The sequence below is a fragment of the Neurospora hispaniola genome (assembly GCF_033458365.1).
Source record: "Neurospora hispaniola strain FGSC 10403 chromosome Unknown B0T23scaffold_2, whole genome shotgun sequence".
NCBI classification, from domain to species: domain Eukaryota; kingdom Fungi; phylum Ascomycota; class Sordariomycetes; order Sordariales; family Sordariaceae; genus Neurospora; species Neurospora hispaniola.
The window spans coordinates 237,480-262,219 of NW_026944407.1; the positions used below are offsets into that span (position 1 = coordinate 237,480).

The following is a 24,740-nucleotide window of genomic DNA, read 5'->3' on the forward strand; positions in this document are numbered from 1 at the left end:
GTAGACTTAAACTGGCGCTTGATCTCTCTTGACTCGGTGTTTAATGGACGTAGGTGTTTTTAGGCTGTTAAGTCGGTGTAAATGTACGAGAGACAGAAAACGGAAGAGAGCAAGTAGGAATGAACCAGATGAGGAGTTATGGGAATTTATTCGGGCCCCGCAAATTGCGCTGACGCGTAAGAACGAATAAGGTGTGTGAACCAACTTGCATTCTGACCTGGGAGTTTTGAATGGCATTGGTCGCTGGCTACCTCCCTGCCCTGACTTGTCGGATGGTCGGCGGGTCGGCTGACACGACATCGTATCGTCGGTGATGTGGGCAGGAGCAATCCAACCACAGGCAAATACTATTCCCGGACTCTTCCGTTGGGACAAAAGCGCTATCGGCTTATGTGCTACCTTCCCGATTACTATAGTCAAGGGATATTCGGATCTCTTCCTTTTATGCGTGTAGTCCGAACTCCGAAGCGTTTGCCCAAAATCGGTTTCGCTATGACCTCAACGTCACGAATCACTAGCTGTCTAGAATTTTGCTATGACCAGGGGCAAGTGTAGGTACCGTTTTCTGCCAACAGAACTGTTCGCTTAAGTATTCGTACGCCTTGAGAGTGGATCGGTTTTGCTGCCTGCTTCAATTGGAAACGTTACCTGAAACATTCACATTATCGACATCACAAGTTATGTCTGTGACATTTTACGGTCAAACATGTGCAGAATTGAAAAAATAGAGGATGGTTCGTCGGCTACAAGCATCTGTCACACACGTTATGTCATGACTTACAAGCATTCTGACGAGTTTTATGGGCGGGATGATCCAGCACTGAATCTCTTGAGCTCACAAGGTCCCAAGCAGGTGGCTCAACTTCCAGCGAGCTCTAGTTAAGCATAGTGTTGTCACCGAGTGAAGTCGCGTTGAAAATGGGAATGGCAAGTACTACTTCAACCTAGGCATTTGTAGGATCTCAGTGTCCAAGACTATCTGCATCCACTGAGGTCACGGTACGAGCTACTCCAACTTATTTACTTCATTGATTTAGGCGGAATAGAAAAGCTACCTAGCTAATTCTCAGGTGGAACAAAGCGCAAAGTGTGTTGGTGGAAATAGGTAGGTATGTAGGGCCAAGTGGCTGGCCGCGAGCCATAGTGCTAACGAGCTTGGGGGTTGCTTTGTGAAGGCTGCCATACGAGCTGTTAAAGTCTAGTGCGTGCGGGGTTTTGTATTGGTTCCGCCCGCGAAAGGCACCGACACCGAACTCGATTTTTTTTTGGTTTTTTTCCCCCCCAATCATCACAGCTCGAATAGCTATATAGAATGATGGTCGCATTGTGAAATCTGTATGATTTTTCCCGTCGATTTATTGAAAAGCCACTTGTCTTTGGACAGGAGGAGCCTGTAGTTGTATACTATGTATATCCCCCCTAGGAAGGTTCGTTAGCGCGGGACTTTACAACACACTCCTCGCTATCAACCACCATTCCACCACATTTCATGCAAGAAGTTGGTATCAAGTAGTTGCGTTTTGGGGGCTTTACACACTTGACTTAATTTTCTATACCGAATGTCCTTGTCCCGTTGTTTTTCTGCAAACCTTTGTAGACCCTGTCATAAGAACCGCGCTAACAAACCTTTACGGGTTGCATGTTGTCGAGTCTGCTGTATCAATACACTAGATAGCGGCGGTTGATCTTGGTGGCTTCGATCTTACTATTAACACTGAAGAAGACTTGGGCATCATGGATATTGAAGATGGACATGTGTTCTTCCACATCCATTATGTGTGTTTGACAAACAAACTGTCCAAACATCAGGGCGGCTAGGCCATAAGCTTGGTTTTCTCTTATTGCAGGGGCTGGAGACTATGATCAGTGTTCTGAAGCTTCTAGCAAAAGTTGCCACATCCCGAGTAGCTCCAGCGTCCTCTCATTCAAGACCAGGACGCCTGGGGTAGTCAAGAAAAGGAGGATCGTCAAGAATCACTCCGCCAGTTGATCCAGTTTATCGTGGGGCCCCTACGAGAGTACGTCTAGTTGGTTTGCCATCTCCGTTGATAATGCTAAAAGTTTGGTAACCGATGGTGGGTTACCAGCGATGTTCTGCGACACGCCACCACAGTAAACCAAAGGTTCATGGGTACCGTAGCCATCCTCGATATGAGTTGACATCTGGAGGTCGAGATGCCATTTCTGCCATAGGTTACCACCTGTTATCCAGAAAATGTATCGTCATTGGCATCGTCTTAGGTAGGGGTCGAGATGGCGTGCCGTGGGGTACCCCGTAGTCGTTCATTAAGTGCAGACCCCCATGACCTCTATCTCCGTTGAGGACCAGGTTTGTGCGGGTGCTAGAATGGTGAAACATCGGAGGGGAGACAAGGAGATTTGACCCCCTTTAGATTGCGAACATCACCACATCACCCGCAACATTACTTGGGGGTTAGCGGTGGAGTCTTTTGCCAACCCCCTCTCATTAAAGAGGGGGAAAATTTTCTGTGGGACAACCGTTTAATCTGGGACAGCCCACATAGAATTTTACTAGTAATCTGACCTATCCCTATACTAAACTACTACATTATACACTACAATAACGTTGTTGGAAGCTATTAGAAACCCGGTATATTATTTAATAAGGTAGTAAATAAATAAAAGAACGAATTATAGTTACTTTTTATTATTTTCTAGTGCTGGTACCCCCTCTACTAGTGCCCCCTCTACTGGTACTCCCTCTATTAGTAGCGCTAGTACTGGTTTGGGTACGGGCGGCACCTCCTTTACTATTGCCTCCTACTTTACTAGTATAGTCTTAATACGTGCAGCTTGCTTTCTTACCTATATTTAAGGTCTTACAATACTCTTAACGTACTTTATAACCCTATAGTATAGTATTGATTTAAAAGATTGTAATTGTAATAAAGTAGAAGGGATGGTTGGCGTTGACGGTCTAGTTTATATAGTATGAGGTTTAGGCGTAGCGGGCGGGTTAAAGAGATAGCGGTTGATTAATTAGATTAGTGGTAAGTCGACCTCCTTACTTCTATCCTCCTCCTCCTCCTTATCCCTATTATCCTCCCCCTTGTATAATTCTCTATAGTTAATTTTATTATTATTGTTAATAAAGGTAGTCTTGTTTTTAAAGAGTGTATTGACTATTTGTGTATTGAGATGATTAATAATGTTGGTAGTAATTTTAATAGTAGATTATTAAGGTAGGTGAGGAGGCGAGGATGAGGGTTCTAGTAATTGTATAGTAGAAGGATTATTACTTAGATTAATATTAATTGAGTTGTTAGAGAAAAGGTAAGAGGGGTTACCCTATACTTTTTTAAAGACTGTTGGCACTAGTATACCTACTGTGTTACGTGTAAATAACCTATCCCTATCCTCCTCCTCTCTTTCGTTGAGTATATCCTCTTCGTAGATTAGTATATACTTATTCTTTAACTATTCCTTCTTCTAATTATTAAGGTAGATTCTCTATATAACTTTCCCCTTACTGTTGATAAAATCTTTGAGTTAATTATTGTAAACCTGCTTTTAAGTTTTTTTATTGTATAATTTAACGGCCATTAATTACCTCTTCTCCTTAGCCAACTACTCTTATTATTGCTTTTCGATAGTACGTTGGTTGAAATTTCCCTTTAAAAAACTCAATACCTCACCCTCTTATGGTAATTTATATATTTGTCTCTTTATTTTATGGTCGAGGTTAGCCGCTTTCTTTTAGTTTTAACGGTTGTACTCCTATACGGTATTATATATTAATAGCGCCTTATAGATTACGATTTTAATGGCGTAATAATGGGCATAGGTTGGCGAATTGAACGTATAGTAGTATTTATCTTTAATATAGGTAATGATTTTAGTAGTTTCTTGAAAGCGGTCTTCTTTGGGGAGTAATGAGGGTAAGGCGGGGTTAGTTTTCTTAGGTTACTTCGTTCGGATTTATATTAGGATTTTCGTACGGTTAACTGGCTATATACTAATATTAGAAAACCTGTTAAAGATATTGTACCCGGTTATACTACTATTAAGGATATACTAAAGTATTGGGGATGTTATAATTAATAGGGATATGAAATGAGGGTATAGGGGGGGGAGCGAACTTTGAGTTTTCTAATAAATGTAGTGCAAGTAAAGTTGAATTCTCTACGTTGAATGAATTGTTGTAATACCTTCTAGTAATGAGCTTTAAGAGATAAGAATACTCTAACGTTAAGTGGCTGTATTATATAGGTTAAGTAGGGAGGTAATACTATTAATATAATATTGAAGGTATTAATATACTCTTTAATTTCTATACTATAGTGACTATTAAATCTATTGATAATTAATAGACGGTAAATTAGTCGGTATAGCCTTCTCAACCCCACTCTATTGTTTAGATCGTTGAGCTTCTTGTTAGTATAGTTAACCCTATATTGGTTATACCCAAATTAGTTTTGAAAAGAGAACCCTTTATTTCCCAATTTATGGCCGTCCTCCTCCCTTAATTTTGTAAATGTTGGAGATAAGTAGAAGGAGTATTAATTGAAATACTTTAATTAATTGAGTATGAGGTTGGTATTTGAAAAGCTAGTTGGTAATTTAGTAAAGTGGACGGCGTTATTAAGGTCGTTAGCGATAAAATCCTCGGTTAGATTAGTTTTAAATATTATATAAATGGGGATAGTCTTGCCAGTTGCGTTTATGCTAGTTATAAGGGTAGCCGACTCTCGGTTGGTAATATCGTTAATTTTTAGTTGGGAGAAACGGTAAATATTTACCCTTATATAAATTTACTAGTAAAGTAATGTGTTGATTTACCTTCTGCTTCGCTAGATCCCTTAGCACAACTACCCTTACGTATCCGCCCGCTATATAACCGAATTTTATATTTATTTTATTATAGTTCTAAATGTCCTCCCTAATAATATTGTACTTTTTGAGTACGGCTTCGTAGTCGTTAAACTACTTATTAATAGATTCTTTATTTAATTTTTAGAACCTCCTTTTAATATTGATGGCGCGGTAAATCGTAGTTTTCAATTCTAGGTGGTCTTTAAGGAAATTCGTTAACTACGTTGCGTTGTAGGTCTTTAGAGCGCTTTGTAATAACTGTAACCGATTTATTGCGTTGATAATTATTTAATATAATGCGGGAAATCGTCCCTAGAAGTAGAATATTACGTACGATATAATAGCATCCTCTTCGGCGGCTATTAATATACGGGGGCGACCTTTTGAACGCGATAATATAGTTAGTTTACTATACTCTATTAGCGATTTAATATAGCGAAATATAGAGGTATGCGATTTGTTAATAATAGTAGTAATTTCTCTAATAGTCGACGGCTTGCGCAATGTTCTAAAGCGTTCAATATGTTGGCGGGCAGTCAAATATATACGCGTACCGCGGTAGCCAACGGGCACTTCCCCTATTTTAGTAAAATATTTATTAAAATCTATTGTGTAATAGTAGGTTAACTTCTATTAATCTATGGATATATATAGACTATTTACTTTTATAGTTTTAGAGTATAGAGTGCGAGTCGGCGGTTAGAAATAGCGAGTTTGAGTGTGGTTGTGTTGCCGGTGTGTACGATGTTAAAAAGTGGTTTTGCGCAGCGTTAATAGCCGATTGTGTATGGTACCGATCGGCGCTTGTCCTAGATTAAACGGTTGTCCCACAGAAAATTTTCCCCCTCTTTAATGAGAGGGGGTTGGCAAAAGACTCCACCGCTAACCCCCAAGTATTCGGTTCTGGCTTAGACAAGGGGTAAAAGAATCGGCCCAGTTCGCTCAGCGAACCGACTCCGCGTCAGTCTTCCGTAGCGGCGGATCAAAGCCAAGAGATAACCATCTCAAGCAGGGGGTTGGTCAATTAGCTTTCTGTTGCGCAATCGGCCGAAGACTGCAAGCCAAAACATGCTTGTGCTTTGTCCCACATCCGGTAATTTCTCTGTAACTAGTGCCCTTGGCCTGGCTGAGAAGGGGATTTTGAAAAAGGAACCAAATTCAGTCAGCAAAACAGTTTTGGGAGAAGTTGGAGGTCTCCCTCAAATTCCCCAAGTTGCTGCCCCAAGCGCGTAATTAGTTGGATTGGAACGTTGTCATTGGCTCCTGCGTTCTGTTGCAGAGCCGTCAGGTACACTACAGCCCCAGGATTGTCAAGAAAAAAAAAGCCGAGAGTTGAAGGGGTCCAATGCCCGATGCGCTTGTACTGCCCGCCGGTAGTACCGTGAAGGCTGCAAGGCACCCAACGAGAGCAAGTCAAGTCCGCGCCCGACATCCCTGTTCAACATTAGCGTCTGCTCCCCCTTTCCATGCTTTGGAAGATTTAAGCCTAAAGACGGTGAAGACATTCAGGAAAAGGATTGGGCCTTCCGCGAGCCGTCATCAGAACGTGTTAAGGATTCCCGCTCTAGATGAAATTGCATGCCATCACCGTCCAGGTGTCGCAATTAGTCGCAACCACCCTAGACCGTAGTGTACTGTGTAAACTCCAAAAAGTACCTAGACAGGGGTCGCAGTGAACAGGCCCTGGGTGGTGCCCTGCATGTGTCGGGGCAATCTTGGCGTGGGTAGCTGTTGAAAAGTTGGCCGCTAAAAGAAGAGAAAAAAATGTTGTTGATGGAGAAAGCCCCTAGAATATCTGGGGACGGCCGGGGGTCGCGATGAAGTTGGGGAGGATGGAAGATTTAAACACGTTAGAAAAGTTCTTGGCTTGTTCGCTCGCTTGTCCACGCTGGCCATTTAGTGGACGGGCAGGGCTGTTCATCTGAAGTGATTTTTAGCCCACGGCCACTGGAATTCTTCCATAGCTGAAACGGTCAAGAGATTCACTCTCCTAGTGAAACAATCTGCGTTGAGTTGTCTCTGAAGATCTCGTTTGTTACTTCTTCTTCCCGTCCACCAAGACACGCATAATCCAAGCAACCGTTAGGTAATCGAGCGCGGCGAGCGATCCACTGAACGACATCTGCCCGGCATACAGCCGAATCCGGGCATCTTCAAGGGAAGCAACAGCTGGCTGGGTTCAAGGTTGGCATATCGTGTCCAGGTGCCGCTTCTGCAGCACCCGTCTACCATCCAGAGCCACCACAGGCGCCGGGTCTCTTCCTCCAACAGCAGCCTGCGCGCCCTGCAACCCAACCCGAAACTCGGACGTCTCCGACACACCGGGTCCTTGGTCCCCTTTGTCCCATCCCCATCCGTCCACATCCCCTTCTTGGACAACCAGATCCTCTCGGTTGTACCGCACGAGCACAACCAATATTCGACAGTACACGCAGTCTGCCTTCTTTGGGCAGAGCCTAACTACCACGGACACCCATCCGACCGTCCGCAGCGCAGCCACCAAGGCCAGCCAGCCCACCGTAACCACCAACCGCTACGTACCGACGTACCGTATCTCGAGTCAGGCGGCCCTCCGTTGCAACGTGGATTCAGCCGTCACTTTGTCAGTCCGTCCGTCAGCCTCTGGCTTGGGCCCTTGAGCCTCCACGGCAAGGAAGCCCAGCTACCCCCTACACCCCTGCGCGATATCACCAGAGGGCCCATAGTGCCACCTGGTGAAGTCGCAAATCCGCAAAGCTGGCGACCCTTTCCCCCAACGGCAACGGGACATCGTCCTCCTACAGCGACCGTCCGGCCCGCTCCCATCACCGAAGACGGTCGTCTGCCGTTAACCCTCCCAGCGAACTCCGATTGGACAATCGCCGATCTCCTTCGGGCCTCCTCCTTGGGGTTGAGCCCCATAACGGCAACTACGACCCCAACAGCCTTTCGCCCATCCCGGGTACGTGTTCTTCCCTTTGTCCAAGCTTTGAAGGGGTCCCTGTTGTGTCCTTTTGCCCTGTCCCACGCCCGTGACTGCCACCAGCGGTCTCACGGCCGTCGTCTCACTTTCACCCGTCTGGCCGTTGGGCACTTGTCCGATGTCATCCGCGTGTTACTGACTGTCGCTTGGTCCTTCCGTCTGCTCTAGGCACCCCGATCACTGCAATGTCGCTGTCCCGCAGTCCTTCTCCCGTTCCCGGTGGTGGCTGGGCAAGTCCAGGCCTTACAAACAACCTCAGCCCGAGCGGTCGATCGAGTCCTACCAAGGCCTACGCCGGATCCAACGGGACGCCCGTCATGTGGGAAAGGCAAAAAAACATGGGCGGCGCCGCATACCAGTCCTTCTCGACACAGAACCAGGGCTTCTTCAGCCGCCACATGCGTCGGATATCAAGTTCGCTGCCCCGATTCAAGGCCGACAACACCCATGGCGCCGAGAGAGAGAAGATTGGTCACGGTCGATGGAACATGCCACGACTCGGCAGGATACGAGGCATCACGGGGAGGATGAGCAGGAGGACCAAGATGCTGCTAGCCTTTGGCCTCTTGTTCCTGCTAGGATACATTATCTTCTACAGCACTCGTGAGTCTTTGCAACCCCCCACCTTGAATCGATTATACAGTGACCTAACACCCTGGAAAGCTCTGGTATACTACTACCGAAGAACGTCATGGCTTGGTGGGGGTCAAAAGTTTGTCATCATTCTGGCTGCCAACGTTGGCGGTGGTGTCATGGAGTGGAAGGGCGCCAGGGAATGGGCAATCGAGAGGGACTCGATTCGCAACAAGAAGAAATACGTTGCCAAGTGGGGATACGATCTCGAGATTGTCGACATGAGCACAAAGAAACGCTATGCGCATGAATGGCGCGAGAGCTGGGAAAAGGTTGATTTCATCCGCTCCACTCTGCGAAAATATCCCAAGGCAGAATGGTAAGTTCCCACTCTGTTGCTTCCTGGATGTGATCTGTGGCTGATTTTCTCCCAGGGTTTGGTGGCTTGACCTCAACACCTTCATTATGGAGCCATCGAAGTCTCTGCAGGACCATATTTTCGACCACATCGAGGATGTCACCTACCGCGACATCAACGAGTACAATCCGCTGAACATTTCTCACCCCCCGGCCGACCCTTACCTCGACGAACTCTCGAAAAGCCCGATTGGAGATGGCAACCCGAACTCGATTCACCTCATGCTGTCGCAGGATTGCTCTGGATTCAATTTGGGTTCCTTCTTCATGCGCCGCGGCACTTGGACCGACCATCTACTTGATGTTTGGTGGGATCCTGTGGCATACGAACAGAAGCACATGGAGTGGGAACACAAGGAGCAAGATGCCTTGGAGCAGCTTTACACTGCGCAACCCTGGATTCGGAAGAGTACGGCCTTCCTTCCGCAGCGCATGATCAACAGTTTCCCTACAGGCGCCTGCTCTGAAAAGGGCAACGATCCGCGCATACATTACGACCAGAAGGATCGGGATTTCTTGGTCAACATGGCCGGATGTGAATGGGGCCGAGACTGTTGGGGTGAGATGTACAACTTCCGCGAGCTGAGCTATCACCTCAACCGGTCGTTGTGGGAACGATTCAAGGAGGACCTCCTTTGCTGGATCTGGTTCAAGCTGACCGGAAAGAAGGTCAAGTTCTAAAACACATCACCTACAGTCTTGAAACCCTGATGCGAACGACACGATCCTCACGACGTTTCTATTCGATCGCTCGAAGTTAAAGTTGTGTTGAGCCCTCCACGGTACGCCGCCAGCAACTAGAGGTGGTTTGGCCGACAAATGGCGACACTACGTCTATAATCAAGTTTCTTCCCATGTTGTCTTTATATAATTCTGTATACCCCAATTTTGTATACGCCTATTACATCAAAATGAGGGATGTTTGAGAAAGGAGGTTCACTATCTCATTGCTGGAAAAAGAAAATATCCATGATAATGTTTGGTTCCCCGATCGGAAATCGCGGGGCCCTTTTCTCTTCTCGATTCTGTTCCCATTGCACTTCGACTCACTCACCTGAGTCCTTCTAGCCGGTGGGCAATTTGAATTATGGGGTGTGGCTTCTCATCTTAGACTTATGTATGGGAACGAATAATGATTGTCATGTCCCACGCCAAGTCCTCCTTGTGTTTCTGTTCCGAAATCTTCACGCAGGCTGGGTGACGGGAAAGTGTTGGCGCCAAGAATTACGGGCTTTACTGTGGCTACACATACATCACATTTGTACGAAGTAAACGAACCTACGTCAGCAGCTGTTACTCCTAGGTATGGCAAAGGGATCGAGCATCAGCGATGTGTTGTAGAGGCATATTAAGGCGCATTGGCTCAATCTATAAACAGCACTTGCTGTCTCTTACATGGGTGAATGGGCTCAGCGAACAGGAACCAGACAGACACGACCACCGCATCGAACCAGTTCAGGTTTCACTGCCGCAGATACGGCATGCAAGTTTGTTACTCGATGCCTTCCACGAGCCTCGAGTTGACTTACAGAGCCGTCTGAAGAGAGTAGACAACACCATGACCCTGTCAAATCGGGCGCACCAACCGCTGGAAGCAAGTAGACGCGAGATTTGGACATCTTTTTGGGTTTGAGCTCCGCTGCCAATGCTGCGTGATGAGTGTTACCTACATGGTTTAGACACTGACCATCTGCAGGTACGTCTTTTGCAGACAGCATTGCCAGGAAGGTATCACAGGAAGATTGGACACAATACGGTCATCAAGAAGGACAATGCACGTCTGACAGGCTCCATTCACTACGGAGAGGTCATCGTTGACTAAGGCTGCCTCAGTGTTATAGATGCCCCCTGGGAATCTTACAGAGGGCAGAATAAATGCGAGAGGTCTTGGAATACACAAGATTAAGCAGAACGACAGCCTACTATCCAGAACTTTCCAAATTTCTCACCAATGTCAAACATCATGGCATCTCTTTGTAAACTTTGGTGCCTTGGAAGTCCGTGATTCTAGACCACGGTGGCTGACCTTGGGGAAAGGTGCTGGGAGGCTGGGTAGGTGCGGTTTTCTGCGGTCTGCATGTACATAGAGAGTGCGTGAGTGCTAAGAATACCTAGATCCTCGAAATCCTATGGGCAATCGCTTTACTTTGGTACAAAAGAACATCCGCCCGTTAAGAATGCTTCACGGATCTGTGTCCCAGTGTTCATCGCGAGATCTCGCGGGAAAGGTGAGTATCAAGCGGTATCTTGTCGTTTGCGGTCAATCCTGATCATTGCAGCTTCACAGAGCTCAACGACGAAGCGATCGATTCCCGGTACCTGAACGAACAGCTTGCTTCGTTTTTTGGGTGTAAGTTTTCTCCTATAGGTGTCTCTATAAGATAGTCAGTGGCTCTATTCATCACACTATACAAGTAGGTAGATCAGTCACTCATGGACAAACCCCAAACGTTGAAGAATAGAGGTTCATGACTGCTTGTACACGGTTGAAGTATACATACATTCGCTATTGACCTCCTCTCGAGCATATCAGTATGTATAAGCACATCTGATCAGTGGTTTCCTTTTTTTCCAGCATCCTCAACATCTCGTGAGGCTTTCTATTGTTCCCATTTTTTGTATTGGGCGTAGAAAAGCTTATGCTGTTGAGTGGTCTTATGATGTTTCTGGGAAGGACTCGAGTGGCGGTGGTGGTGGGAACAAAAAGAAAGATGGAGGAGGAGGAGGGGGGGGGAGGATCAATAGGCTTCATCAAAGTCTGGAATTTTCCTGCGCGGATCCGGTCTCGCGACGAAATTAGCCAGGAATACGATGACTATCACTAGAGACATGACATTTTCTTCATCTTCCCTTTCAACTAACACGGCCGCGCATGGCGTTTTTTCGGCTGTACCGAGAGCAGACCCGCCAGATTTCGGAACGCCGCTGACCGCATCCGTATTTAACCGCGGGTGTTCGCTCCGGTACCATTCGCAAGCACCACAGTATCGTCTTTAACACGGAATTTTGTGGAGATTGGGCAGGTGCGGTATTGGATGAGGATGCGACGTGTAAGGGGTTGGCGAAAAAGTGCGAGGATGATATGGGAGCGAATTCGGGCCATGTCAAGGAGGCGTGTTGGGTGGTTGATTCGATGAATGGTAATCACCGGCAGGTTAGGATTTGGAATAGATGAGAAAAATGGATTATGAAGGATATGTTTCGTTTCGCCATCGATTTGAAATGGCAAGAGGGCTGAGGAAATAATATATTGGATAGATCTGGTTCGAACTCGGCTGGCCTTCCGGTTACATGACACCCATTTGTTCTCTGTTATATGTTCTCTAGAGCCCGATCCTAGATACTCCTACCTTTACTCCATTACCCCGCCCCATACTGTTGATATATATATTGAATGACATGGAGTTGGTCCCAAGTATAGGCATAGTGCGCCTCCCTGTACGTCCTTCGGGTGCCCTTTGACCATCTTCGCATCCAGATACTGATCCACTCGACTTGCAACATACCACATATATGAGACCGAGGTATGTCACAGATTACCAAACCATCGAGATGGCACACTCCTCATACGATCAAGGCTGTGAAATGGTAGCTCTCCTCCACATTTTGTAATATCGTATATTCCATCCACAGAGCCACCTTACTGTTGCTACACTTCGGCAAGGGCCTTCGCAAACCGGCCCCAGGTCAGCGATCTCGAAATTTGGATAAATTTATCTCCAAGACGATGTGACGCTCTTCTCTGCGAGATATGGTATGGTAAAAGTTCCAACAAGCGCTCTTGAAGATGTTTCAGCTTCTCTGGACTCTCAATCTCGTTTATGAACTTCCATATGAAGAGCCACTCGGCTTTGGGCGGTCTTGCTTTGTATGCATCGTTGTGTTTCTTGAAGAGCAACCTCATGTCTTGAACGTTTGCTCTGACAGGAGGTGTTTCCATGTCTGCAACGGGGGCTTTCTGCTTCGTGGTGCCGGGCTGCTTAGTCGTGGCAGATGGTCGTTTCTCTCGAGCGGGAAGCGCTTTCTTAGCTGTGGCGAGAGGCAGCCTGTTCGTGTCATCAAGATGTTGCTGATTCGAGCTGACCGCAGGTAAGTCGATTTTCCTTCGCTTTGGGTTTGCTCTCTTCTCGACAGAGGGTTCCGAACCCGTGAGATCAAGTGCTGGTGGTAACTCTTTTCTTTTCTGCGCTGCTCTGGTCTTGGAAACTGCCTGAACTAGCTGGCTTGGGTTGCTTTTGTTGGCCGTATTTTGGGGCGATCTCCAGGGCAGATGGGTTTGGGGCGCTACAACTGTCAGATATTGAGCCGGCTACGGAAGGAATATGACAACCTACCTGCTTCAATAAGTGGCACGTTCGAGCCGCTCGTAGCTGTGGTCGGCCGGTCCATAAGTCCCATGAGGTCCGCGCGACGAGAGTGGAGCTGTCTCAATAATTCCATGGCCTCATGGGAAAGTCCTTGATATGGTGCTAAAGTCTTCTCCATTTCATTTTGGAAAGAGGAGAGTCTCTCATTCGTCTGCGTCTGCTGTTGCTGCAAATTCCCGATCTTCCCCTGCAGGACTTCGAGTGCCTCAAGGAGGGACATGTTCTGTTGTTGGACGCTTTTCAACCCCCTCATGGCTCCGTCATACTTTACTCCCAGATCTGTCTTCAGCCTCGAGACCTTGTCGTCGAGATTGGACAGGGCATAGCCTGCTTGTTCCTTGTTCTGCCTGACATTGATTTCTAGTGCGGAAAGCCGGCTTGGAATAGGCTTGAGGTCTCGAAGGGTACTGAAAATCTGATCGTGTGTGACTCTGAATTCGTTGACGGATGCTGCGCTGGCTTTCTCTTGACTGGCATGATTCTGCTGGAGGGAGGTAATGGAGGCTTTGAGCTGGTCGATCTTCTCGAACACGGTCTGCTTCAGATTGTCGACGATATGGGTCTGATACTGGGCGCTCAAATAGCCGGTCCATCCGTCAGGCGGATGCTCGTCGATTTCGTCTAAATATTCCTGGTCAAGATCTGCTTCCGGATCGGGCTCAAGTGGTGACGAAGCCCGAGAGGGTTGTGTCGAAGGCTGCGAGGCTTGGGAAGATAGCAATGACGACTGTGAGCTGTTGTTGGTACTGGCTGTTTCTTGGCTAAAGAAGGGCGAGGTCAATTGCGATGCCGAAGCCATTGGCATCATAGAGTGGCTTTGTGCGGTGTCGAAGTCGATGTTGACATTCCATGTTTCGAGCGCTGGCCCGACTGGTATAGGGAGGAGACGGACGCATAGAACTCGACCCAGAGCATCCCCTCCCGTTTGACCACACAGAGACTGTGCATCCACATGTGGAAATCTCCATCTCTTGTGTAAAGTTTTGTCTAGGAAGCTGCGACTCTAGCTGCCAATCGCCGATACATATGGCAGGTGCGACATGGTAGTGGGGGGGGGGGGGGGTGCATCCTCTCAGCTTCTTTCTTCCTCCCCCCCTTCTCTCCCTGTCCAGCATTTCCCACCCTCCTATCTTTTGCCCACAACGACAAAACAGCCAAAGCTGTCATACCAATTATCCTAAGGACCTGATCATCTCTTGTTACTTGGCTTCGAGGTTTCGGGGGTTCCAGTCCATCACTTAACTATCCCTCCCAAACATACTCCTGCTTCTCGCCCTCCAACAGCCCCCTCAACGCCATCCCATAATCCCCCGCATTCGGCGTCCTCAAGAGCGTGTGAATGTGAAACTTGGCCGGCTCCTTGTTCGTCAAAAATACACCACTATGGTGATCGAACTCAGCAATCACCACGGGGCTCTGAATCCGATAGTAAAACGCATCATCATCGCCAAACTCGCCAATCCAGCAAAAATACGTCTCCTTATCGAACCATTCCCTGATCTGGCCTAAGCGAATCTCCCTAGCTTGCGCGGGCAGATAAAGCAGGTACTGCCCCAATATTTCCTCCACCAACCTTTTCTGCTCTTCTGTGAAGCCAGCAACGGAAACCCCCTCGTACGGAACCACGCGGTTGTCCCGGTACGCGCCGCACAAATGTCGCTGGTCGTCGTGATTCCATCTCCCCTTGGGCATGGCCGGGTCGCGCAGGAGCTTGTACACCTGAGCTTGCCTCTGCTGCTCAGCCGAGAGGCTCTGCATCAGTTGCAACCCCAGCTTCTCTTCCTCCTGGAGGATACGGGTGCCCTTATATGGCCCGGCGTCGATCAGGTTCGGCTCTGCGCCGGTGAACCAGGGCGAGATGACCACTTGGGTTTTGTACAGGAACACGTTCAAACACAAATGGTGGCCATAAAAGGAAAAGCCCCATGGCTGGGAAGTGGAAGGGCCGGAGGCGGTTTGGAAGAGTACAAAGTTGTAACTGAACTCGTTGCAGACACGCGGGGCTTGGACTAGGTCCCCCAGGAAGCCGTTGATACGCATGGCGCCAAGGGCTTTGGCGTAACCTTCGGGTGAGAGGGTGGAGTGTAGCACGGCGAGGACGGCGTCCCGGGTGGAGGAATGGACCTCATCGAGGCGGATTCCTTTGTTGCTGAGCAAGAATTCGGGGTTGGACCAGGTGCGCCATTCTGGCGAGTCGATGTGGTAGGTCACTGCTGAGCGCTGTTGGGGGGAGAGGAGGGAGAGGAGATTGGTGGTGGCGGAGACAATGGAGTCGATGGGCATGCCCTCGTCTTGGAGGGTAAAGAGATTGGGGCGGACAGTTCCTGTATTTTTATTATGCAAAAGTTGTGAGTAAATGAATGGACGAGACGTGTTAAGTGAGGATGGAGAGGGTAAGTGATCTAACCGTCGTTGGTAACCCCCTTGAAGGGATCTTGGAAGAGCTTTCTCCAGTGCAAGTAGAGGCCGTGTAGCCATGGAGGATTTCCTCCCTTGATGAAATCCTTTGCGTATTCATGGGCATCTTGCTTTTGCATAGCTGTAAAGCGTGGGATGTTTAGGTCTGGGAGGTATTGGCGATACTCGGCGCCATGGCCGCTGTCACTGACCATCTTGGTGGTGATACTTTATAACCTTGACGCTTGAGAGTGAGAAGGAAGTGTTGAAGTTAAAGATGGATGGCACTGGTCCGTGATACATCGATTGTTGACAATGTCAACGGCTTGAAGAGAGGAGACGTTTTGAGTCACCACAGACGATCCTCCCGATGGGAAGATGTCTTCCTTTAAACCTATCACCCCCAATCAAAAACATTGTGCTTGGCCCATGGGGGCGGTTGAGTTGTCACCGAGCCATACTATGCCTTGGTGAAACCTTGACCCGGTTGGTGTGGAAATAGGAAATATTAGCGGACAATATCACCTCCCCCGCACTCAACCGCCCCATAAATTGCCCCTTATCCCGGGCTTCTTACCCCGTACTGTACACGTACAAGAACCACTTCCTCGGCATGGAGAGATCCCACCACAACGGTTATGGCCAGAGGGCTTCCAACGACTGCTGGCATTGCCCACGTTTCCCCGTTCTCTGGATCTTTATATCTCCTATGGAAGCAAAAAAAATGGCCCAATTGTCCTGCTGCAGTCACTTATCATGTTCTGGTCAGGGGCAGCGTACCTGATACCTATTCCTTGTCCCAAGCCGAATACGTCGTGTACCATGATTGACCCTGGGACTATGCGAGACACAGATATCTGCCTACAATGAACAAAAACTCATGGATTTTCATTCTCTTCACAAAAACACACCTAGCATATCCTATCCTGATTTATCCTGCTCACATTCCTCACAGCCATCCCTTCTCAGCTGACAACCCCATCCTCATCAAATCACCTTCTCTTATACCATGAAACGCCCTTTATTGGACCCCAAGTCGAGTGATTCCAATAACAGTACCATAAAGGCCCGGGTATGCATCCTATTCACGATCCCTCCGTAGCCCCTTCCCCCGTAGTTTTAGGAACCAACGCCCACCACGCACCACACGCACACTTCCTCTGCTGCGCCATCACAAACGTGAACCCAGCCCTGTAATGATTGCCCGGGAAATCCTCCATGACCGCCGTGCACCGGACACATCTCCGCCACTGATTGCTGGTGTTTTCAGTAGTGTCATTGTTGTTGATGTTCCCTCCTCCTCCTCCTACTCCGTTGGCGGCATTCGCACCCACAGCGGCGGCATTGTTCCCACCAGCTGTTTTTGCGTTCCCACCGCTACCGCCGCCGCCGCCCGCCGGGGTGGAAACCCCCTTGAGGTTCGGGGTGGATCCGGTGCCGAGCTCGATCTTGATGGAAATCCCGCCACCTGGTGCGAGAGTGTTTTGGCTGGGTGTTTGACCTTCACCCGCACCAGTGGTACCTCCTCGTTTACCATCATCTTCACCACCACCACCACCACCACCACCAGCAGCAGCAGCAGCAGCAGCAGCAGCAGCAGCACTACCACCGCCGATGCCGCCTCCACCTCGGGCGTCCCCTGATGAAGTAGGAAATTGTATCTCCCGCTTTGTAAACACATCAATGTACTTGCGCCTAGCCTTCCTAGCCGCCAAGATCCTCGGATTCTCTTCAATCTCCAGCACCTCATAGTTGGCAAAATACAGCTTGGCCGGGTCGACATGGCTCTTGAACACCGGCAAAGTTTGGGTGAAGAACTTGAGGAGCACCTCGCGGAAGCAAGGCGGGGGGTTAGCGCCCAGGAGCATGTCGAGTTCGCAGTGGGCCTGTGCTTTCTTGATAAACTGGTCTTCGGCATTTTGTTGCTGTTGCGGTTGATTTTTGTTTTGTTGTGGGGATGCATGCTGTTGTTGCGGTTGGTTGTTGCCAGATTGGCGCCGGGAGAGGCTCGCTTGGTAGGCTGTGCGCACGTCCTGGGCGAAACCTTGCAGGATCTCATTAAATTCCTGGACTTTGATCAGAGATGCGCTGGTGGCGCGTTGCATCTTTCGGTAGGCGAAGTAGAGGCTGTCGGGAAGGACTTTGCCGCCGCCGCCGCCGCCGCTACCGTCGTTGTTTTCGGTCTTAAGACGATTGGCTTCCCAGTAGCGAATCGCACGGTTGCTCATGCCTTCGAGGTGGGCTAATCTGCGGCAGGCGGCTGTGATAAAGCCACGAGCTGATGAGCAGCAGAGGAGATGCAGGGATACATCGCCGCGGGCCCGGAGGAAGTTGGCCAGATCGGGAAACCTTTTTTGCTCATTCAAGATGCTTATGAAGGCCGGGTCGTCGGCGAGGTCGAAGAGGCAGTCAACCATCCACCCCATCAGAGTATGCGCCCATGTGACGCAGCCAACCAAGACCTCGATGACCTCTGCCTCGTCCAGTGGACTGATCCCGAGGCTCTTGGGAGCGTTGAGCGAAAGGCTCACGAGAACGATGAAGTTTCGCATCTGGAGTATGAGGAAAGATAGCTTTCCTTCAAATGGCCGGGGCCGGAACTCGCCGCGGAAGCCCATGTGGTTGAGGATGCTAAGAGATATTTGGAAGAGAGGGCTTCGAATCAATGAGTCATAATGGCCCTCGTCGGAAAAGTCAAAATTCAGCTTAAGCAGGTTGACTAAATCTTTGACCCAAGAGGCCGCAAATTCTACTTACACGTATCAGTATATGGCTGTCTGAATCGAGGAACTCCAGATATGGTCTTACGTGGATTCTCGCTGAAGGGACGGGCCAGCGCCAGGATATCATCAAAATTTATCGAGGTAGTGACGGCCGAGGATAAAGCAAGAGTCAGGGCTGCCATGACGGCGCTTTGCTGGGCTACTGGGTGTTAGCAAAGAACATCCAATAACCATTTTCAAGGTTAGAACCCACCGCTTTGTAACGCAGTACTGGCATCTGTCAAAGTATAGCGCATGCTGTTCCATTTTATATCCCAGTCTTCGGATATTTGCACATAAGAGCAATTAGTCGGCGAGAAGGCAACCTGGAGACCTGGTCAAAGAGGAGTGAGTGGTTAGCGGCGGTGGATGAGTGTTCAAGGACAGTAAAGAGGCGTACATGGCGTGTCGTTGACGTATTGGAACCCTACGTCATGCGGGCTGAGGACGCGGTGAACATTTTGCTCGTTGAACAACACCATCATAGTAACCCTATCGCGATACTGTATGGTGCCATCGCTGAAGGCAAAGCATACCACCTTGCCTAGATACATGACCTGAACAGAAACCACGATTTTCGGTATCACAACCGAGTCCAGTTTACGTAGGCGGGTCATGGACTATATGTAAAGTTAGCGGCTTAGACTAAGATTTTGTCATGGTTTAAGACGTCTTACATTGGGATTCGTCATACTGTTTCCGGTGTTCAGTTGGGCAAAGGCCGGGTGCAAAGTCTGTGGCTGCTCGCTCACAACTTCCCACCGATCAATGACACTAGTAGGTTCCTGCTCGTACAGAGAAGCGCCTTCCGCTGGCAAGTGAGAGCGAACCGTGAGGACAACGGGGTTGTGATGTGCCTGTAGGTTCTTGTCTTTGGGAATAGATGGCAGAAATTCGATATGGGACAGTTGAGACATGGAGTCATCCAGCACTGGATTGTTGGAATCGTGCTGGAGCAAAGGTGCGACGGCGACATGTTGCTCTGAGATAGATGCGGTTATAGCTGCGTTTTGTGGATGTGCCTGCTTCTCGGCAGGCTTGTCGTTTCCCCATGAGATCGTGGCTTTGACGATCCGCAATTGCTTGGAGGCTGTAGCAAGGGCTATCAAGAGAGCATTCTTGTCGTTGCAAAGAGCGGCATGAGTAATTAGATCGTCCGAGGAAGTGATGCTTTCTAGCTCAATGGCAGTCTCCTCCAGGCGAGTGTTGTTGTTCTGAAACATCAGTCTGAGAAGACCGTTTGTGGTGATGGAGACCAGGGCACTTTTGTTTGCATTAGGATGGTTAGGGCCTGTAGGCTTTGTGTACGAGCTCTCATACTTGTACAGCCCATCGCCGGGGGCTTTAGCATCTTCGGGCTGCACCCATACTGCAGGCCCGTACATGACGCCAAACTGTCTTGGATTGAGCAAAGGGAGCCAGTAACAACCGACAACCGCATGAAGGTCGTCGACAGGGTCGGCATCCCACTTCCGGGTTATGGAGGGGCGGTTGAGGTGGATGGTGAGGCTGAGGATGGTGATGCGGCCGACAGCGTCAACGACAGCGAGCTCGGTGGTGGTGGACCAGGCCAGATGAACAATAGGACCAGCCGTCGTATGCATAGGGATAATAGCAGGACTATAAAGGTATGGTTCGCTCAACTCCCAACCGGCATCCTCTGGACGGCACCTTAGGAAGCGAAACTCGACCGAGCGGCCATCCTTGGTGATGGAGGCAATGGTACCCTGGCGTGACCATGCGATGGCCTGGTGGCACCCATGGGTTCTCAGATCATCCAGCCGTTGGCGTAGGTGCTTGGACGGCATCGGCCTCGGGGCAGACAAGCCATCCAAGGCGGTGTCCACCATGACAGAATCGCCAAAGAGATCAACATCAACATCGTCGAGGTTCATGGCCGTATCCATGGCGTTCATCTGATCATGGTGTTGGACGTCGATGGAGCCCCCATCCAAGAGCTGGATGGGTATGTCGTGGCCGCTCATTGCTGTGAACTTTCCTTCCAGGCTTGGGGGCTTATGGACCCAGGGAGTCTCTTGACTCTTAACTCGCCAAGCTTGCCGTGGTCACCGTAGACCATACCCTCGCGTCAAATTCGATGCCCGACAGTGAAAGACGTCTTTTGGGTCCTAAGAGCTCGAATCCGGTGATGCCAAGTCGTTCGAGTTGGGACGTCTCCAAGAATGGGAGGCAGTGATGAGGATGCTAAGCGCCGTCCAGAAATTATCCACCAAAACTTATCCAATTGCCGTTTATATACTGTAGTCTAGTCGTGCCGATACAATGCTGACCAGGTCGGAAGCCTTGGAAACTCGAGATTGCCGATGAAAAGAGACTTGATGCTGGTCGAGAACTTGAGTTGGATGGCGTTTGTATGTGCAGTGTGCAGGAACTGAGACAACGGCTGACCAACTGAATAGATGTTGTATGTGTGTAGTGAGTACACGATATTTTTAATCTCCCAATTATTTAAACAACCGGGCTTTTTGCGTAAGACGGGGTGAAACTGAGTTATTCAAAATGGCACGAGATTGGCCGCGCAACTGAGGCCGTTGAGAGAAACAAAGGAATCGAAGCCCAGCTTGGATGTTAACAGAAGAAGCAATACAGTGTCGTTGAGTGCCGAACGAAGCTCCAGTCCCCGTTTCGGTGATCGCGACAGCTGAGCTCGCGACGGTACGATACAGTCACATTGGGTGCAGTAGTAGGCACTGTGTCTCCACCCCCTGCAACTCCGTCGTAGGTTGTGTGCAACGAACTGAAGTTGTACTTACACAGTATGGTGCGTGCAGAGTGGTGTAACGCCTCGTAAGGCCTGCCGTTCGTTACCGAAGATAGCACAAGCCCTCTCCAGCCACGTATGGCTTGCGTCTTGGCTTGTCTCCTGGAGCTGTTAAGGTAAGTAGCGCGGTCCCTGATCTGTGGTCCGGGGGGGCGGGAGGGCGGCACTAAGACGGGAGCTGCAGGTGGGTCCGCCCCGTGGATAGGTTGTGTTTCCCGGCAACCGCGCGGTGACAAGCCCCGGCCTTCTTCGTTCCTTTGTTGTGTGGAAGCCGCCTTGTTTTCTCGGGGCGCTACTTTTTGCCTGAATTGCGGTCTCGAGGGTTGGATACTTTCCATTCTGCTATCCTTCTTGAGCTCAGTGAGAACACGCAATGGAAGCCCAAACCCAATGTTCTCAGTAGTATATTTTCTGTACCGACGGACCTGAGTCTTTCATGTCCGGATCTTTTACTTAATAGCGCCATGCCTCGAGGGTCTGCCATGATCAACGACAATAAACCAGGTTTTCTCTGCTTTCTGTGGAGATGTACTATGTACCTCCCTGACAAAAGAGGTGAAGCATTCTTCAGTTTCAATTTCAATGGTACTGATGTGAGAGTCGTCGTTACCCCAACCAACAGCTGTTGATGTCTTCTTTGTCTCTTGCACATTCTCAGAATGCCCAAGGCTGGATTCCAGCTCTGTTAATAACCTCCCTGTCCCAGAATCCGACTGGTCCAATCGTGTTGCCCGCTAGAATCTCCTTGCGCACATGCAAGCCTGCCCGCAATCTGTAATACTCTTCCCGTCGCTCGGATGACCTACCGTCTGCATAGAACGCTGCCAATTCATTCCTCCACCAACAGCAGCCAAGGACTTTTAGTGTGCAGGTGGATACGTACCTACTTGTACGCAAACCGCGACCTTCGCGCCTCACCATTGAATTCTTGCTCCGAGTTTTGATTGTTCAAGCAAGGTGTCTGTCTGCCACTGCAGCCGGCACAAGTGCAACTTCTCAAGTTATTCTTAACATTGTTAGCAACCGTTCCGGGGCACGGTTCAGCACCATACGATCGATCCTTTTGCCAAGTTGCAGGACCTCGACTCAAGCTCTCCAATTTCGTCCATCTTTTCAAGTCAAGACATCGACTTACCAAGCCACTCAGCTGCCTCTCCTTTGTCCATCCCATTGAGACGACCGCGACAACAACCTGAATCGACTTGAAGAAGAGCCTCTCCCGATTCAGCCATGACATAGCATCGCGAAAACCAAACCTTTGACCCACAAACCGCAAACGCTTTTTTCCGTCACCACCCCCTCGTCCGCCCAACACTAGTCACGCTCAGATACTGCAGGGCAGCTGGAGAAGACGTAGCAGCAATTGAACCTGCAGTGGGACACGCGCCTTTAAAGGCAGCAGCTATGGACTGCTTGCGACCGAAACCGTCCGACTCCTCCTCGTCAGGCTCTCTTCCCTCCTCTCCTCTCTCAGTTCTCTCTCAGTCGCCTTCTCTGCCTCCTACGCCTTTGCTGCTCGATGCCTCGAACCGCTATCCCTCCCCTAGTTCCAGCTCGATACCCTCTGGCAGTGCTTCCCCCATGAAGGGGCCCGATTCAGATTCGGCCCAGGAGATCCAGGTCCGCACAGATGGACCTCCTCCGACGAAGCGTCGCCGCACCGCCGCACCGCCAAGGCCCCGTACCACAGACCGGATCGATCTTGAAAATCGTGTGGAAGAGGCCGATGAGAACCTCGACAGATTATTGACGGCTTTGCGGAGAAAGAAGAAGATTGTCGTCATTGCTGGTGCTGGCATATCCGTCTCAGCTGGGAGTATGTCATTCCCTCACACTCCTCCTCCCCCTTTTTTTCTCCCCCCCCTTCACTTTCCCTTCAATATCTCCGCATCTTGGATAGTCCATGACGCGCCATTTTCTTCTCAGACCTTGCTGACGCGCTTTTTAGTCCCCGATTTCCGCTCGTCAACCGGTCTCTTCGCGACGCTACGAGGTCAGCACAAGCTGAAGGCTTCCGGAAAACATCTTTTCGACGCGTCTGTGTACAAGCACGATGACTCTACTGAGTCCTTCCACACCATGGTGCGCGAACTGGCGCAATTGACGTCACAGGCGAAGCCTACACCATTTCATCACATGCTAGCCTCCATGGCTGAGGAGGGGCGACTACTACGACTCTACACCCAAAATATAGATACGCTAGATACCCAGATGCCACCATTAGCCACCAACGTCCCTCTGAACGCGAAGGGTCCGTGGCCAGTTACCGTCCAGCTGCACGGTGGGTTGGAGAAGATGGTATGCACAAAGTGCAGTCACCTGGAGCCCTTCAATGCCGAGCTTTTCGAAGGCTCTGAAGCTCCTCTGTGCGCAAAGTGCAAGGAACAGGATGAGGTACGGACAACATTTGCCGGCAAACGGAGTCACGGCATTGGCAGGCTACGGCCTAGAATTGTGTTGTACAACGAGTACAACCCTGACGAGGAGGCCATCGGAAACGTTTCAAAGGCGGATTTGAAGAGGGTTCCGGACGCAGTCATCGTTGTCGGCACAACTCTGAAGATTCCTGGCGTTCGAAGGCTCGTCAAGGAGATGTGTCAGCTGACCAGGAGCCGTCGGGATGGTATCACAGCCTGGATCAACATTGACCCAGAGCCTCAAGGAGCGGAATTCAAAGATTGCTGGGACTACGTCATCAGGGGGAAATGCGACGATGTAGCTGAGCTGGTAAATCTACCGAGATGGGATCAGCAGGATATAGGGGATCCTACAACATGGCTGGTGGATGAGAAGAAGGAAAAGAGGCTAGAGGCTACGCTCAGCAAGAGCAGGGTTGATGTACTCCTTCAACGCAAGCGCAAGTCACCTTTGTCAGACGACGAGGACGAAAAGCTGCTTGCGAAGGTGTTGACACAGAAACAAGGCGGGATTCCGACACCAAGCGCGAGCCCCAAGCCCCGTGCCACTCTTCCTGCGCGGAAACCGACGACCAAGGCCACAGCGAAGCAGAGCATTCTTAACTTTGGCAAAACCACGTCCTCCAAAGAGACGACCCCTGTCAGCGCCGCGATTGCCACTGGGCGCAAACCCTTGCCTGGCTCTGCTCCTCAGCGCAAGCCGCGGCAGACGAAGAAGAAGGAGGTTGTTAAACCCCAGAACGCCATCAACCGTACCTTCAAGGCCACAAAAGCTGTGGCTGCTCCAGGGAAGGAAAACGCGAAACAGATTCCCTTTGACCCAGACACGTCTTCAGATCTGTCCTCGCCGCCTCGAGATTTCGACAAGGACGTGCCCACAGTGCTTCCGTCCCTGCGGCCAACGGCGGTGAAAGTTCCTCGCCCAACCATGACTACGAGAAGCAGGTCTCGAACACCTAGTGTCGGCTCAAGCCAGTCGGGAGCACCGGGCTCGGGGCGGGACATTACGCTGACTATCTCGCCCAAGTCGAAGCCTCGGGGTATAGGGCATCTGATCGACTAAGGCTTGGACCAAAACGGGAGTGGGGTGAAACATGATTGATTTAGGGTTATAGAGGGCAAAATATGTGAGGGGGTTCGGCAGTCTTGACCATAAAGAAACATGAGAGCGGTTTGGGGCACATGGTTTTGCAAGGAGCCAACTCGTATCAAGCAAAAGGCATATGGGCG

At 49.7% G+C, this 24,740-nt stretch overlaps 5 protein-coding genes across 5 annotated transcripts; 2 read left to right on the forward strand and 3 right to left on the reverse strand.

Annotated features, from left to right (window-relative positions):
• Positions 1-7,980: 7,980 nt before the first annotated feature.
• On the forward strand, positions 7,981-9,466 carry B0T23DRAFT_309763 (galactosyl transferase GMA12/MNN10 family-domain-containing protein; the record flags this gene model as incomplete). Its single annotated transcript, XM_062834543.1, has 3 exons — positions 7,981-8,398; positions 8,459-8,747; positions 8,803-9,466. 3 exons carry the CDS (start codon positions 7,981-7,983, stop codon positions 9,464-9,466), a joined length of 1,371 nt encoding a protein of 456 aa, XP_062694924.1.
• A 2,553-nt stretch (positions 9,467-12,019) lies between these two features.
• Positions 12,020-14,248, reverse strand: B0T23DRAFT_372363 (uncharacterized protein). The gene is made up of 2 exons (XM_062836725.1): positions 13,120-14,248; positions 12,020-13,069 (listed from the first exon to the last, which is right to left on the reverse strand). The coding sequence occupies exons 1-2, from the start codon at positions 13,958-13,960 to the stop codon at positions 12,435-12,437; spliced, it is 1,476 nt and encodes a 491-aa protein (XP_062694925.1). The 5' UTR covers positions 13,961-14,248; the 3' UTR covers positions 12,020-12,434.
• B0T23DRAFT_331679 (uncharacterized protein) lies at positions 14,201-16,009 on the reverse strand. The gene is made up of 2 exons (XM_062835731.1): positions 15,560-16,009; positions 14,201-15,476 (listed from the first exon to the last, which is right to left on the reverse strand). Exons 1-2 carry the CDS (start codon positions 15,762-15,764, stop codon positions 14,395-14,397), a joined length of 1,287 nt encoding a protein of 428 aa, XP_062694926.1. The 5' UTR covers positions 15,765-16,009; the 3' UTR covers positions 14,201-14,394.
• Positions 16,010-16,506: 497 nt separating this feature from the next.
• B0T23DRAFT_61374 (mediator complex subunit 16-domain-containing protein) lies at positions 16,507-20,536 on the reverse strand. The gene is made up of 5 exons (XM_062841541.1): positions 18,989-20,536; positions 18,712-18,931; positions 18,526-18,645; positions 18,358-18,471; positions 16,507-18,298 (listed from the first exon to the last, which is right to left on the reverse strand). The coding sequence occupies exons 1-5, from the start codon at positions 20,294-20,296 to the stop codon at positions 16,635-16,637; spliced, it is 3,426 nt and encodes a 1,141-aa protein (XP_062694927.1). The 5' UTR covers positions 20,297-20,536; the 3' UTR covers positions 16,507-16,634.
• Positions 20,537-22,674: 2,138 nt separating this feature from the next.
• On the forward strand, positions 22,675-24,573 carry B0T23DRAFT_311848 (DHS-like NAD/FAD-binding domain-containing protein; the record flags this gene model as incomplete). The annotated part of the gene is made up of 2 exons (XM_062834657.1): positions 22,675-22,909; positions 23,042-24,573. 2 exons carry the CDS (start codon positions 22,675-22,677, stop codon positions 24,571-24,573), a joined length of 1,767 nt encoding a protein of 588 aa, XP_062694928.1.
• Positions 24,574-24,740: the final 167 nt, after the last annotated feature.

Bases quoted from the DNA above. Each gene is read 5' to 3' on its own strand.
- B0T23DRAFT_372363 (XM_062836725.1), bottom strand. From the start codon at position 13,960: ATGATGCCAATGGCTTCGGCATCGCAATTGACCTCGCCCTTCTTTAGC. The intron at 13,070-13,119 runs GTAGGTTGTCAT...TGACAGTTGTAG, and splicing joins CGTGCCACTTATTGAAGCAG to CGCCCCAAACCCATCTGCCC.
- B0T23DRAFT_331679 (XM_062835731.1), bottom strand. From the start codon at position 15,764: ATGGTCAGTGACAGCGGCCATGGCGCCGAGTATCGCCAATACCTCCCA. The intron at 15,477-15,559 runs GTTAGATCACTT...ATAAAAATACAG, and splicing joins CAAGGGGGTTACCAACGACG to GAACTGTCCGCCCCAATCTC.
- B0T23DRAFT_61374 (XM_062841541.1), bottom strand. From the start codon at position 20,296: ATGAGCGGCCACGACATACCCATCCAGCTCTTGGATGGGGGCTCCATC. The intron at 18,472-18,525 runs GTGGGTTCTAAC...AACACCCAGTAG, and splicing joins CAGTACTGCGTTACAAAGCG to CCCAGCAAAGCGCCGTCATG. The intron at 18,299-18,357 runs GTAAGACCATAT...ACGTGTAAGTAG, and splicing joins TCCCTTCAGCGAGAATCCAC to AATTTGCGGCCTCTTGGGTC.